Here is a 16772-nt window from a genome sequence, read left to right as displayed (position 1 = left end):
CATCTGGATCTGGAAAGGAGGAGGAATATAGACATTTATCAGTAGCATCCTACTATAATACACATCCATTACCATTGCCACATAGCGGCCATTAGGGTCTGTTATAATTTGGTGTATGTTACACGGAATTGTCTTGCTGACCAGTACCGATACTCCCCTAGCAAAAGTGGAGTAGGTGGAGTGGAAAGCTTTTTGTATCCATGGTTTACGGAGAGACATCACCTTGCCACCGTCTAAGTGAGTCTCCTGTAAAAATACAACGTGCGATTTTGATTGCTTTAGGTATTGGAACACCGAGGCTCTCTTAAACTCATTGTTTAGACCTCTAACGTTCCAAGACACTATGCGCAAATTATCCGTCCCTGTCATTGGAATGATAATAAAATTTGTTGCCACCTTTTGAGGGAAACTTCTCCCTCCTATGTATTGAATACCAACTAGTTATGAATGAATCTATTCCACTTATATCAATCTGAGCTGTGACAAGTTTGCTATACCCTCCCCCCCCTGCTATTATATCAGTGAACAACCCCAACCGAACATAAAAAAGTCTGGCATGTAGCTTTATCCCAAAAAACAAAAAATAACGTGGACATCTGCCGTATCCGGCGAAAGTCTGACAGCTCTTCTACTGTAGTATTCATCTTCCTTCAAAATGCTCCGGGCAAGATGTTCTTTGGAGCTTATAGATTTTAAAGGGTTAGGGGACTTAAACGAAAGACCCTGCAAAGGTCTCCCCGCCCGCTATTAAGTTTTGGGACAGGCGTGACTGATGTGGTCTCCATTAGAAGTCCTTCAGGAGGACCACTTCACCCCTTCATTAGTAACATCTTTCCCATCCAAACGATAAACCGGAACAAAGGAAAAATAATGAAATAAATCCGAAAAAATAAGAATAAAAATGAAGCACAATTTCGTTGTGGTAACCCCAATTGAATCGGAGATCTTCAGGAAGGTTGTCTTTACTATTCCAAAATTCTGGAGATTGGAATCAGGATAATTCCGAGCTCCCAGGCCCTGTAGTCAGATGAATTGTCTCCTTCCAGTGGTGAATGTTAACTTCAGGGGCGGTCATAAGATCTCCATTTTCTAGCTGTATGACTTGTCTGCCTGGTGCTGGATCCGACACTTGACAGGATGACACCTTTCAATCTCCAACAGTGGGAATGATTTTAACAACTAACGACCTTGTTTTCAAACAGTGGTGCCTTTAAAGAGGTTAAACTGCATCTGTCCATCCAGGTAGCATTTTTCTAAACACTGGTTTTAGGAGAGTTCTTTATCCATCCATTCTCATGCTTCAGCGGGATTATCAAAGAATCTCACATTGCCTTTATACTGTATCCTGAGCCTGCTGGGATATAGCATACTGTATTGCACCTCCTTCTCCCTTAAACGTTTTCGTACATCGTTAAAGGAGCGACGCTGCTGTTGCGTGGCTGCAGAAAAGTCTGGGAATAGCATTATCTTGGCATTTTCAAATTTAAGTTCTTTGGCTTTTCTGGATTGCGTCAGGATCATGTCTCTATCTCTGTAGTTTAGGAATCTCACCAAAAAGGGTCTTGGGAAGGCTCCTGGTGGTCTTTTTCCAGTGGGGACTCTATGCGCTCTTTCCACTATATAAGTGGGGGGTAAATCTTCCAGTGAAGGAGCTTTGCGAAGAACTCTTCAGCAAATAACACTGGCCTGTCCCCTTCTGCACCCTCTGGCAGGCCAACCACCCTTACATTGTTTCTTCTTTGGCGGTCCTCAGCGTCATCTGCTCCGCATTGCAGGGTGTTTACCAGGCCGCGGAGTTCAGCAAGCTGGTTGCTCTGGGTGTGGGATGTGTCTTCTACCCCGGAAACCCTGTCCTCCACTGTGGTCAGCTGACATCTAATTTTGTCAAGATCATGTCTGATCAAAGTGCATTCAGATGATAAGTGGTCAATTCTCCCCATTAGTTCTGACTTACTAGAGCTGATGGCTTCCAGGATCGGTCTTGTGATCGCCTCCGCATCCACCGCCACAGCCTGCTCCTCTACCCCTTCTGTATCTGCCAGCAGCTCCTCCGTGTCCTCTGCCTGCGCCATCATGGGAGATGTGTGCTGGGCGCGCTGTGCAGGCTTCCGGGAAGACAAGATGGCGGGGGCGGAGCCTCTGTCCGTCCCCTTGGTGGAGCGAGTGTTGCGCTGCTCAGTATGGCCCTTCTGCTGCATTTTAGAGGCCGCGGAAGGCATCGCTGTGATCCGCTCACCTTCCCCAGGATCAGAATGCTCCAATGTTGCGGATTGTGTTCAGGATGGACGGAGCTCTGAAGAAAAGCTAGCTGCCTCGCTCACATCCGGCCACGCCCCCGAAAAAAATGAACTTAAATGATTTTAGCAAATGGCTGCAATATAACAAAGAGTGAAAAATTTAAGGGGGTCGAAATACTTTCTGTCTCCACTGTACCTCATCCATTAGCTCCCGTGTTCAAGAGTCTTCCTATAAATTCCTCACTTGGTGGTATAGCTGCTGCTGGAGATTGTGTGCTCAACTTGCACATTCCTTCACATTTGGTATTCCTGTCCCAAGATTTGAGTTTTTTTGGGAAGCCATCACACCCTAGACAAAAAATTTTCCCGTAGGCTGATCACTATCCCCATTCCAGTTCCTTTTCCATCTCATCTTCAATTAAGGCTTTACAAAAGGAGTGTAACTCCCCACCTGCTGAACATGGCAATATCCTGAATCCCTAAAGTTTAGAAGCAAAATACTTGTCCTACACTTTCTGATTGGAAAAGGGAAGTTTGGATGGGGTGGATGTACTATTTGCCAGATGATTGTGTACACCTTTTTTTTAACCCACGGTAACCTCTTTGTATGTTTTGAGCCAGATTAGCATTATGATCTACTCCTACTTATTGAGATTTATATTGCACGGATGATAGCTAGTAGGTAACGCCTTTTCTTTTTCTAGTTTCTAGTAGTTCTCTGGTGTACTCCAGGTAGTTAGCTACCCTGACAGTGTATAGGCTGTTTGTGCCCTTTATGGTTTTTTTACCACTAAATTAATATATGCTTTGGAGCATGATGTAGCTTTAGAAGTACTTTGTGCACTAAGACATCTTTACTTGCTATGTACTGTAGATGTCATACTGTACACTATATGTTCCCTGAGAACGCTTGACATTATACTCCTGGTTCATGTCTTTTGTGCTGTTTGAAAATCAATAAAGCTTGATTATACACAAAAAAAATAATACTAGCGTACAGTCTATTTATGCATTCAGAAGAGGGCCAACTCCCTACTGGTAACATCTGACTGGGCCCGGTACTGCAACAAGGAATCAAACAGGTTACGGTCCCATCCTTCCACAGGAACTTGGCTCCAACAGTAACCCAATAAATTTTGAAGGTCAAAATACCTTATTGGGTATTTCTACCTTCTAAACATGTTGGTTTATGGTGGGAGCCAAGTTTTTGTGGAAGGAAGGCACCATAACCTGTTGGATTCCGTGTCGGAATGCACAAATAAACTGTACTTGTGAGTAGTATTTTTAAAGTGAATATTGCCCTTTTATGTATCCATTAATGTTAATGGTGCCCAGACGTTGATGGGAGTTGGTCAGCAGCTCTGAATAGGATTGAGCACATTATACGCTGTATACCATTTTAAAGAAACTTAATTGTTCCTCATTTTCTTATTTAAGATGCCAGAGGGTCGTTGCTGTGAACACTGCACTCCTGGAACCAGAAAAGCTGTAACAGGATTCCATTCTTGTTGCTACAATTGCATCTTTTGCTCTGAAGAAGAAATATCCAATTTATCTGGTAACCAAAAATGGGGAATTGGGAATTTTTTGTGTCATGGGAAAGAAAATAACATGACTTTCATGTGTACTGAATCTGCTTCCTATGCTCTACCTTTAATTTTGGGGTGGTTAGCCAGTTGTGCATCTTGGTTGTAATAATAATGCTTTAAGGTGATATTAAAGTCTTGTTTTTTTAGTTTAAGAATAAGTAACATGTTATATTTACAGTGCCTTGAAAAAGTATTCATACCCCTTGACATTTTCCACATTATTTAATGTTACAACCAAAAACGTAAATGTATTTTATTGGAATTTTATGTGATAGACCAACACAAAGGGGCACATAATTGTGAAGTGGAAGGAAAATGATAAATGGTTTTCAAAATTTTTTACAAATAAATATCTAAAAAGTGTGACGTGCATTTGTATTCAGCTCCCTTTACTCTGATATCCCTAACTAAAATCTAGTGGAACCAATTGCCTTCAGAAGTCACCTAACTAGTAAATAGAGTCCACATGTGTGTAATTTCATCTCACTATAAATACAGCTGTTCTGTGAAGCCCTCATCATGAAGGTCAAGAAACACACCAGACAGGTCAGGGGTACAGTTGTGGAGAAGTTGAAAGCAGGGTTAGGTTATAAAAAAATACGCCAAGCTTTGAACATCTCACGGAGCTCTGTTCAATCCATCATCTGAAAATGGAAAGAGTATGGCACAACTGAAAACCTACCAAGAAATGGCCGTCCACCTAAACTGACAGATCGGGCAAGGAGAGCATTAATCAGAGAAGCAGCGACGAGGCCCATGGTAACTCTAGAGGAGCTGCAGTGATCCACAGCTCAGGTGGGAGAATCTTTTCACAGGACTATGAACTGTTAGCCGTTCACTCCACAAACCTGGCCTTTATGGAAGAGTGGCAAGAAGAAAGCCATTGTTGAAAGAAAGCCTAAAAATCCCGTTTGCAGTTTGCGAGAAGCCATGTAGGGGACACAGCAAACATGTGGAAGAAGGTGCTCTGGTCGGATGAGACCAAAATTCAACTTTTTGGCCTAAAAGCAAAATGCTTTGTGTGGCAGAAAACTAACACTCCACATCACCCTGAACACACCATCCCCAACATGAAACATGGTGGTGGCAGCATCATGTTGTGGGGATGCTTTTCTTCAGCAGGGACAGGGAAGCTGGTCAGAGTTGATGGGAAGATGGATGGAGCCAAATACAGGGCAATCTTAGAAGAAAACTTGTTAGAGTGGCAGTACAGTGGTGTAGTGGTTAGCACTTTCACCTAGCAGCAATAGGGTCGCTGGTTCAAAATCCCAACCATGACACCATCTGCCTGGAGTTTGCATGTTCTCCCTGTGCCTGCGTTGGTTTCCTCCGGTTTCCTCACACGCTCCAAAGACATGCTGGTAGGTTAATTAGTTCCTGTCGAAAAATTGGCCAAATATGTGTATGTTGTATATGTATGTGTTGTAAACGTGTCAGGACCCCATGGGGCAAAGGACCGTGCAATACCGCAGATGGACACCGGCAGCAAAAAGCGCCCTGAGGCGATTCAGTTCGCATAGGTAGCGCTATACAAGTCACTCATTCATTCATTCAGAGTCTGCAAAATATTTGAGACTGGGGCGGAGGTTCACCTTCCAGCAGGACAACAATCCTAAGCATACAGCCAGAGCTACAATGGAATAGTTTAGATCAAAGCATATTCATGTGTTGGAATGGCCCAGTCAAAGTCCAGACCTAAATCCAATTGAGAATCTGTGGCAAGACTTAAAAACTGCTGTTCACAGACGTTCTCTATCCAATCTGACAGAACTTGAGCTATTTTGCAAATAAGAATGGGCACAAATGTCACTCTTTAGATGTGCAAAGCTGGTAGAGACATCCCCAAAAAAGACTTGCAGCTGTAATTGAAGTGAAAGGTGGTTCTACAAAGTATTGACTCAGGGGGACTGAATACAAATGTACGCCACACTTTTCACATATTTATTTACAAAAATTTTTTAAAAACATTTATCATTTTTCTTCCACTTCACAATTACGTGCTACTTTGTGTTGGTCTATCACATAAAATCCCAATAAAATACATTTACATTTTTGGTTGTAACATGAAAAAATGTGGAAAATTTCAAGAGGTATGAATACTTTTTCAAGGCACTGTACCTGCTCTGTGCAGTGGTTTTGCACAGAGCAGCCCTGATCCTCCTCTTCTCCCTCGCTGGCGCTTCTAGCCCCTTCCTCCTGCCAAGTGCCCCCACAGCAAGCTGCTTGCTAGAGGGGCACCCGAGCCGAGTTGCTGATCTGTATGTCCATTCAGACATGGGACCGTGACTCAGCCCCGTCCCCTGTCTCTCCTCATTGGCTCACTGACTTTGAATGACAGCAGCGGGTGCCAATGGCGCTCACTGCTGTCTCACCTAATGAGGAGAGAGCGTCCCAAGCAGCTGAGGCTCTCGTGCAACAATACTGGATCGAGATGGGGCTCAGGTAAGTATTAGGGGGCTAAGGATAGAATGCATTAAGACAAAAAAACCTTCTGCCTTTAGAACCACTTTAGGAAAGTTTATCTAAATTCCCTAGGTATAATATATGCACTGTTCTTCCTCCTCCACGAATCTCCTTCCGATAAAATCGACCACTCTGTGTTTAAGGAGCTTCTGCCTTAGCTGTATCTCTGTAGCTGCAGATGCTGTAGAGCAATTCTTCCAGAAAATCATTAACACATATACATAGATATTGTAAGTTTACATTTGAAACAGCATAGTCTGTTTACAGCTTTTTGTATGAATATTTATACATCAACAATAATAATTTTTTTCGTTGTAATTCATCATTTAGACCCCTTTCACACTGGACCGTTTTGCATGCGCTATAGCGTTAAAAATAGTGCCTGCAAACTGCCCTAAAACAGCTGCTCCATTCACTGAGGGCTTTCACACTGGAGCGGTGCGCTGGCAGGGCATCAGAAAAAGTCCTGCCAGCAGCTTCTTTGGAGCGGTGAAGGAGCCGGGAACTCACCGCTCCTCCACCGCTGCTCCCCATTGAAATCAATGGGGCAGCATTGCAATACCGCCGGCAAAAGCTTTGCGGCCGGATTTAAACCCTTTTTGACCGCTAGCGGGGGGCTAAAACTGCCCCGCTAGCGGCCGAATAGCGCAGCTAAAATGACGGTAAAGCAGCACTAAAAATAGTGCCCGGTGGCGGCACAGTGTGAAAGGGGTCTAATTGTGACTTCCAAAACATATTGGTATTTATCTGAGAATTCAACCCAAGCTGACCAAGCTATACCATTGTCGGTAGTTTCTTGGGTGTATCTTGATGTGATAAGGTATTCATATTACTGTATGAGATTGTTCTTTATATATGTTATTATTTTTGAAAAAAAATATGATGTAATTTTATCAGGGCCCAGGGTCCTTTTTTAGGCCCTGTCTCTAATAAAAATTGGCATTCACCTTTTAGATAAAAGGGGTTCCTCTTTTTTCCAATTTTGTTAGGGCTGTGGAAATTAAAGATTAATTCCTCGATTAATCGATTAATTTTTTTTGATCGATCAAAATTCTTTTAATCGGTACTCTTTTTAATTGGTACTCACCTCTCCACTGGCTTCCGGGTCTTCAAGGAGTTCCGTTGGAGTCCGGACATCAACGTCACCGGACTCCTCCCCCCTTCCGCGAGTGCCTCCGTCTGCTAACGAAGAGAAGGGGGAGGAGTCCCGTGACGTCGAAGTTCTGATTGAACGTAACACGTACGGGGGAGGAGCTACGCATGAAGTCACCCACTGCTGCCCTACGGAACTAACACGATTGAAGGCTTTACATGCTGTGTTTTTATCATCTTTATGTCAATACTTTGTGTTTGAACACAAAAATTAAATCTTATACTTAAGTGGTGAACACATGACCTGAAGTTTATGGTCTGTGTTAACCCTTTTGATACCCGCTTGCATGACCACCTGTTTGCACAGGGGTCCATGCCATAAGCTGAGAGTGGTTAGTTAGACCGGAGGTGGAGGGATTGTCACGCTACTGTGGGTAAAAAAATTACTTACGTCAGTGCTACAGTTTGAATTTAATACGTATTTGTGTGAATTGTGAAGATTGTGGAAACTAACTAGTGTCAGGTGATTGTATATAGTGTATACCACATTTACCATTGACTAATGCAGAGTTGCAATGCAAGGAGATCAGCTAAAAGTAGTTGGATCTGTATGTGTGTTATAATTAATCAAAATTAGTCGATTAATCGATTAAAAAAAAATAGATTTATCGAACACAAAAATTTTAATAAGTAACACCCCTAAATTTTGTATTTAGTGTATCTGGGATGTTGGCAGTACCTTAAGCTGTGTAAGGGGCCCCATCATTTCTGATGGCTGCCCTGGAGGTCATATGACATCCACCCAGGATAACAGCGCTCCCGCTCGGCCGTATTATTATAATAGGCTGGATGGGAGATGGTAAATTTATGGAATAAACCGAAACACCATTTCACTTCCTGTATTCATATTTTTAATACCTATAGGATACATAGTATATATTTTTTAAATTATGCACATGGGGACTATAAACCTGCATGTATCATATAATCTAGGATGAGTGAATCCAAAAGAGGAAAAAGGTCACCATATGTGTTACAATCTGTCTGTACAATTTTGGTATAAATAACTAGATTTACCAAAACTACATATTATGAGGGACTACCTAATCTATATAATCAATTTTATTCATTGGCCCTCGCACTGCATAGTTGATTGTAGATCCAAATGGAATTGTACGGTCAGATTGTAACATTTGTGGTGAGCTGTATCTCTGCATTAGAAAGGGCTTTTTTACAGTAAGAACTATGGAATAGACTTACACAGAGCCTCATTCTAGCAAACTCTGTATATTTTTTCAAAAACTGTTCCAGCGGCTCAAGAGTTGCTTGGACTGATTTTATGAGAAAGCCGGCCACGCCTGCAGAAAAAAAAGGTGCTGGGGTTATGGATGATATCTTCAGCCATAATCCTGATTAACCCACTTGCAAACCGCAACATATACATATACGTATTGCAGTTGGCAAGTGGCTAGATTCATGTTTATTCTTCTTTTATAACTCAATGTATATGTTTTTATTTTTTTTTGTTTTTTATTATTTAACCTGACTGCCTACAATGTGCTTTTTCTTTACAGACAGTGAAAATTGCCAAAAATGTCCAGACAATGAATGGCCAAATGAAACAAAAGACAAGTGTATTCCTAAAATATTTGATTATTTGTCATATGATATGGGCATAGTAACTGTAATCTTTTCTATTATTACTGTTTTATTCTCTATTATAATTATTTTAATAATAGGACTATTTTACTATTTTCTGGACACTCCCATTGTTAAAGCCAATAATCGCAGCCTCAGCTTCATCATCCTCATCTCCCTTAAGTTTAGCTTACTCTCTGTTTTCCTGTTCATTGGACGTCCAGTAGATATCACCTGCATGTTGCGCCAAATCTCCTTTGGAATCCTGTTTTCGGTTGCTGTATCTTCTGTCCTGGCCAAGACTATCATGGTTTGCATTGCCTTCAAAGCCACCAGACCTGGCAGCACCTGGAAGAAATGGGTGGGAGTTAAACTGCCCAATGCCGTAGTGCTTATCTGTTCTTCCATTCAGGCTTTGAATGGAATTATTTGGTTGGCTTTTTTCACTCCATATCCGGAGTTTGACATGGACTCTTATCCTGGGAAGATCATCATTCAGTGTAATGAAGGATCTGTTTTGGCTTTTTATTTCCTGTTTTTTTACATAGGGTTTCTGGCCACTGTGAATTTTGTTTTAGCTTTCCTGGTGAGGACATTACCGGACGTATTTAATGAAGCCAAATACATCACCTTCAGCATGCTGGTGTTCTGCAGTGTTTGGATATGTGCTGTTCCCGCCTATCTAAGTAGTAAGGGGAAGAACATGGTCACTGTAGAGATTTTTGCTATACTGACATCAAGTATCGGAATTCTGACTTGTATCTTCTTTCCGAAATGTGTTACTCTTATCCTAAATCCTCAATATAAACCCACAACACATATATTTGGGAAAAAAATCTCTCCCCAACATTAAATATTACCTATATAGTACCTACAAACACCTATGAATGTGCTTGTTGCTTATTCTTCAACTGTCTTAGCATAAGTCATTCCTTAACCACTTCAGCCCCGGACCATTTGGCTGGCCAAAGACCAGAGTACTTTTTGCGATACGGCACTGCGTCTCTTTAACTGACAATTGCGCAGTCGTGCGACGTGGCTCCCAAACAAAATTGATGTCCTTTTTTCCCCACAAATAGAGCTTTCTTTCGGTGGTATTTGATCACCTCTGCGTTTTTTATTTTTTGAGCTAGCCCACCCCCTTTGGATGCGTCCGCCAATAGCGGTTGCCTGGCACGGAAAGGCCGCTCAGCACCTTCAGCTGGGCGGCATTACAGGAGGTTACCAAGGCAACACAACATCTATGCCCTTCACCTCCATATTGCCACTCCGGCGGACATGCGCAGTCCGCCGGTGAGGCTTTCCGTGCCGGTGGGAGGGGTGTGCGTGACGCCGCTCCAACGTAATTGCGCTCGCGCATGCGTGGTAGGGGCGGCGCTGCGCATCCGCGTCTCAGGGAGCTTTTCAGGCCGTCCAGCTGGCGAGAATTACCAGTCAGCTGAGCGCGATCATTGCGCCAGCTGATTGGAACTCGCCACACATATAAACTGGCCCCACTCATTCCCAGCTAAGGCGTCTTACTTGCCGGATGCTGGGATGCGTGGCTGGCTCAACATGTCTACTTTTTAAGAACAGGTATTAGAACTCTCCTCTTTAACCACTCATTATACTGATCTTTTTCTTTTGCTCTACATGCTTGCATGTATTAGATCTTACATTGTCTATTATCATCTCTCTATAAGTACTATAAACTTAAAACATAATACTAAAGTTATCCATATAAGTATCCAGTATTTTTCATTTATGCACACACTTAATTGTGTGTGAATTTATGTGCACATGCATGGTTGCATGTGCATATATTTATATAATCCTTTCTCTATTTATTAGTTTCTGTTTGTTATCGCACACCCCCCATTATATAATTTTAAACACCACGACCATACAATGCTATTACTGCTAGTATGCTCCAATATGAACCATATGAATGCTTTTAAGGGGAGTATATAGTGCATATCAAACATAACTCTTATATTTTCTATCTACAATGACTGATTAAGAGCTCCATACTACACATGCAAGTATATTCTGTAGGCAGAGTATGTCCATTAACTACCATTTTAATTAACAACACATTTTCTCTCTCATCTTGGATGACATATAGGTAGTGCTCACTACACACAAACCTATAAGCTGACTTGGTCCATTAGCTATCAGCAACTAATGGACATATACTAATAAAAGTTTATTGCTGTTCGCTCTATGAAATAAGAATATGTTACTCATTCAAACTATATAAACTTTTATCTATAGGACGGTTCCTCTTCGCTCCAGTATACCGCTGTGGCCCGCGCGCATCCGGGGGAGGCAGGGGTAGGTGAACCTCTATATACATCATAAAAACTAAACCCAAAAAAAACTCCATAAACCTTCCCTCCCCTTCATCTCTCCCCCCTCTCATTGGGGAAGTGTTATATATGAGATACAAGTACCCAGAGAACAGCTTTCCTACTCATGAACATCAAATCAAACGCCATCTCTCTTGCAAGCATTTCCCATTCCTGGTTGTAATTACCAATGTCTTTTTCTGCATAAACACCAACGGTAACATAACAGGTAAGTGATCTATGGATCATTTCACCTACAATTGGTTATTGACATATAGATTTATATGGCAATTGATCAAATATATGTTTTTCAATTAATCTAGATGAACCTTTCTTTTCAATTTTGCCCCTGAAGAAGGACTGAAATAGAATGTACCCGAAACGCGTTGGGCTTGAAAAGAATTCCACTATTTAAACATCATCTGTTACCTACCAACCGAAATAGATATTACAACCGCTTTGTAATATGTCTAATGTACATGTTGTTGTTGTTTGCCAATGTATGCATTGTTTTTAACACTAGAACGTTTTGAATAAACATAAATACTGTTTTATCTAATATATATATATACGCGTATTTTCCTATTTTACATATATTACTTTTGCAAGTGCCGGAAAAATCCACTCAGTGGAACCCCTTCCTTTTCCTATATTAATTTCCTTTTCCACCATTTTCTTAAAAACTTCTATATACTGGTTAGAATTGGATTTTGGGTTGAACGTAGATTTGTTTCGCAACTGACTATGTGTATATGCTGTGCTAGTCTGTTTTATTACTTTACTTTTTCTAAAAAATGTTTTTTCAAATTTAATTTCCTCACACATTTTTGTAGATCTATAAAGACTTCAAATTGATTAAAAGATTTGCTTGGTGCATACTTAATTCCTTTATCTAATATGAATAACTCTTCCTGTGAAAAGTCTATATTTGTTAAAGTGGGAGTCCGGCGACCAATCTTTTTTTTTTTTTTTTAGGTCATTGAGACACTTTGCTAATCCCAAAATAAAACTCACAGTTTGGGTGTAATATTTCTGCCTCTGTCTGTTTTCGTACTGAAGAATAACTTTAAAAATGTGATGCTGGCTGTTTCCATCTTGCTTGTGGGCATGTGAAGCCCACAAGCATTGATTTCCTGGATGCAGTGAATGCTGTTCATTCACAGCTTGTTCACAAGCATGATCATTGTTCCCGCACTGAATCTTGGGAAGCCTGACACTAAGCTCCCAGGAGACAGTGCGGCGCCGGGGAAAGGCAATAAACATGCCTACTCCCATGGGAGGAGAGACAGAAAGTGCCACAATAAAGTACAATATAAAGGTAATTACATCGATAAAAAATTTTTTCGGGCGGTATTTGAACATCTATGCAATTAACTGAAGGGGGTAAGATTAAGTTAAAAATTTGAGTGGAACCCCACTTTAAATTAAAATTACCCTCTCCTAGTTTTCTCTTTTTTTTTGCTTCCCCCTCTACAGCCTCTCCGTCTTGTGGGTTTCTGTTCCAACCCCCCCTGTTTGCTTGGTAGGTAGGTGTGGGTGGCTTGTAGGGCTCCCTCCAGTCCCTCCATTCCCCCTGCCATTGTAAGGGTCCATAATTTTGAATATAATAGTCTCTAGCCCTGCCTCTGGGTCCTCCTCTCCAAGGTCTAGTGACCCATCAGTGGTTGGTAGGGATAGTGGTTAACTACATTCCCCCCTGCTTCTATTTTATTTGGTGCGGCCTTATTCTGAGGTACTGTGGTTTGGGTACTTGTGCTGGGTGTGGAGTCTGATGTTTTATTCTTACTAGTAGTGGGCATATTTCCCCTTGTGGTATTTGATCCTTCTATATTGAGCCTTCGTACTTCCATATCTTCATTCAAGGAAGTATTGTTTGAATTAATTGATTGTCATCTTCCTGCCATTTGTATACCTTTCCCGCTACATAGTCTTTTTTGACTTTTTTATTTTTTACCTCATTATCCAATTTCACTAGATACTCCTGTAGTTTGCTGGCTCTAGTTTTCTAATCATTGGTTTCCACATGTGGTACCATACTTTCCTTAATATTATCGATGTTGCTGAAATGTGTGTCACCAATGCAAAAATATAAATCTATAAAAATGTGTAAATGTGTCTTTAATCACTTCAGACCCGCACCATTTGGCTGGTCAAAGACCAGAGGACTTTTTACAATTTGGTATTGCGCTGCTTTAACTGGTAATTGCGCGGTCATGCAATGTTGTACCCAAAGGAAATTTGTGTCCCTTTTTTCTGACAAATAGAGCTTTCTTTTGATGGTATTTGATTGCCTCTGTGATTTTTATTCTTTGCGGAAAAAGACCGAAAAGTTTGAAAAAAAATTATATTTTCTACTTTTTGTTATAAGAAAAATCAATTAAACTCAATTTTAGCCATACATTTAGGCCAAAATGTATTCAGCCACATGTCTTTGGTAAAAAAAATCTCAATAAGCGTATATTTATTGGTTTGTGCAAAAGTTATAGCGTCTACAAACGAGGGTAAATTTTCTGCAAATTATATAGCTTTTAGTTTATGACTGCCCATCTAATTTCTTGAGGTGCTAAAATGGTAGGTACACCCCCCCCATGATCCCATTTTGGAAAGTAGACACCCTAAGGAAATTGCTAAGAGGCATGTTGAGCCCATTCAATATTTTATTTTTTTGTCCCAAGTAATTGAATAATGACAAAAAAAAATTTTTTTTTTACAAAAAGTTGTCACTAAATGATATATTGCTCACATATTCCATGGTTATATGTGGACTTGCACCCCAAAGTACATTTTGCTGCTTCTCCTGAGTACGGGGATACTACATGTGTGGGACTTTTTGGGAGCCTAGCCGCGTACAGGGCGCCGAAAACCAAGCACCGCCTTCAGGATTTCTAAGGGCGTAAATTTTTGATTTCACTCTTCACTACCTATCACAGTTTTGAAGGTCATAAAATGCCAATATGGCACAAAACCCAGCCAAATGACCCCATTTTGGAAAGTAGATACCCCAAGCTATTTGCTGAGAGGCATGTTGAGTCCATTTAATATTTTATATTTTGACACAAGTTGCTGGAAAATGCCAAACTTTTTTTTTTTTGCACAAAGTTGTCACTAAATGATTTATTGCTCAAACATGCCATGGGCATATGTGGAATTACATCCCAAAATACATTCTTCTGCTTCTCCCGAGTACGGTGATACCACATGTGTGGGAATTTTTGGGAGCCTAGCTGTGTACGGGGCCCCGAAAAGCAATCACCGCCTTCAGGATTTCTAAGGGCTAAATTTTTGATTTCACTCTTCACTACCTATCACAGTTTTGAAGGTCATAAAATGCCAATATGGCACAAAACCCAGCCAAATAACCCCATTTTGGAAAGTAGATACCCAAAGCTATTTGCTGAGAGGCATGTTGAGTCCATGGAATATTTTATACTTTGCCACATGTTGCGGGAAATTACAAACTTTTTTTTTTTTGCACAAAGTTGTCACTAAATGATATATTGCTCAAACATGCCATGGGCAAATTTGGAATTACACCCCAAAATACATTCTGCTGCTTCTCCTGAGTACGGGGATACCACATGTGTGGGACTTTTTGGGAGCCTAGCCGCGTACGGAGCCCTGAAATCCAATCGCCGCCTTCAGGATTTCTAAGGGTGGAAAATTTTATTTCACTCCTCACTACCTATCACAGTTTCCAAGGCCATAAAATGCCAAGATAGCACAAAACCCCCCAAATTACCCCATTTTGGAAAGTAGACACCCCAAGCTATTTGCTGAGAGGCATGGTGAATATTTTGCAGCTCTCATTTGTTTTTGAAAATGAAGAAAGAAAAGAAAAATTTATTTTTTTTCTTTTTTCAATTTTCAAAACTTTGTCACAAAAAGCGAGATCTGCAAAATACTCACCATACCTCTCAGCAAATAGCTTGGGGTGTCTACTTTCCAAAATGGGGTCATTTGGGGGGGTTTTGTGCCATATGGGCATTCCATGGCCTCCGAAACTGTGATAGGTAGTGAGGAGTAAAATAAAAAATGTCCACTCTAATGCTGCGTACACACGAGCGGACTTTTCGACGGACTAGGTCCAACGGTCTTTCCGACGGACTTTGTATCGTAGGTGTGCCGGACTTTCAAACGGACGGACTTGGACACACACGATCACTCCAAAAGTCCGATGGTTTTGAACGCGGTGACATACAGCATGTACGACGGGACTAGAAAAAAGAAGTTCAGACCCCATTACGCCACCCTTTAGGCTCTAGTGTTAGTAGAAGTTTGGTTAGAGATGATTCGCGCTTTTCACACTTCAGCTTATTTCGATCGTTTTCTGCAGTTCAGTTTGTGCTTGTGAGGTTTGTATCTGGTTTTCAGTGCGTGTTGGTCAGTTCATAACCTGCCTAGCAGGCCGTTCTGGTCTGCTCGTTCCTGATCTTCAGGTTGCTCTTCATTGGCCTTGCTGTTCTTCAGTGCATTTGTTCTAAGTTTGTTTGTTTGACCAGCCGACCGTTTTGAAGCCATGGTGCATGGACATACTTGTTCTCGAGTTCGTGCTGCGTGGGGACTTGGTGTTGGGGTTAATACTTTGACCTGAGTCCAGTCCATGAACAGGGCGAGGAGGAGTTCATGGACGAAGAATTGGTTGCCCCAGCGTGACCAATTCTCACACATTCCTTTGCTCCGTGAGATCTGTGAGAATAATCCTGAGGATTTCAGGAATTATCTCAGAATGACCGACCCCATTTTTCAATGTCTGCTGGCTATGCTGATCCCTTATATCTGCAGGCAGGATACCTGCATGAGGCAAGCCATCACTGCGGAGCAGAGGCTAGTTGCCACGTTACGTTTCTTTGATGACTGGGAGAAACCTTCAGGACCTGAAGTTCTCGACAGGCATCTCCCCCAGGCTCTGGGGATCATAATCCCAGAGACCTGTTCTGCCATAATTCAGATCCTGCAGAAGGACTGTATGAAAGTAAGTTTTTTATCCTTTAACATTACATGATATGTATTTAATGTTTGCTAATGTATTGTATAAATGTCATCGTTACCTAAGTACCATGCTTGGAATATGCTGTGAATGTCCCCTTTATCTTCATGCATGCATGTTTCTTTTTCCTAAATCATTTTTTGCCCTTCATGCATATTTACCTTTACTAACCTCCCCACCATGCAATCCTGGTCCCATTTATACCTATAGCCTATAGTCCCTTTAACAATGTATATTGTCAGCTCCATTGTACTGCTTTACCCTCCCCCGCCCCCTCAAATGTCTCCAAATGTCATGTGTGGTCTTCTACTAAATTAGAACCCCTCCCCAACCCCCTCAAATGTCTCCAAATTTCAGGTGTGGTCTTCTACTAAATTAGACCCCCCCCACCCCCCCCACATACAAATTGATCAATGGTCCATCGGGGGGGGGTGAGTAA

The 16772-nt window shown here is 41.4% G+C and overlaps 1 protein-coding gene across 1 annotated transcript in view; it reads left to right on the top strand.

Annotated features, from left to right (window-relative positions):
* Positions 1–2121: 2121 nt before the first annotated feature.
* LOC141128125 (vomeronasal type-2 receptor 26-like) overlaps positions 2122–16772 on the top strand; it is an 80613-nt gene continuing 65962 nt past the window's right edge. The window contains exons 1-3 of the mRNA XM_073615222.1: positions 2122–2178; positions 3675–3795; positions 9121–9708. Coding sequence (XP_073471323.1) covers positions 2122–2178; positions 3675–3795; positions 9121–9708 — 766 coding nt within the window. The remainder of the gene's footprint in view (positions 2179–3674; positions 3796–9120; positions 9709–16772) is intronic.

This window comes from Aquarana catesbeiana, linkage group LG01 (assembly GCF_042186555.1).
Source record: "Aquarana catesbeiana isolate 2022-GZ linkage group LG01, ASM4218655v1, whole genome shotgun sequence".
NCBI lineage: Eukaryota > Metazoa > Chordata > Amphibia > Anura > Ranidae > Aquarana > Aquarana catesbeiana.
Note: the sequence above shows the minus strand (reverse complement) of the source record. Positions and strands in the feature narration are given on the sequence as shown.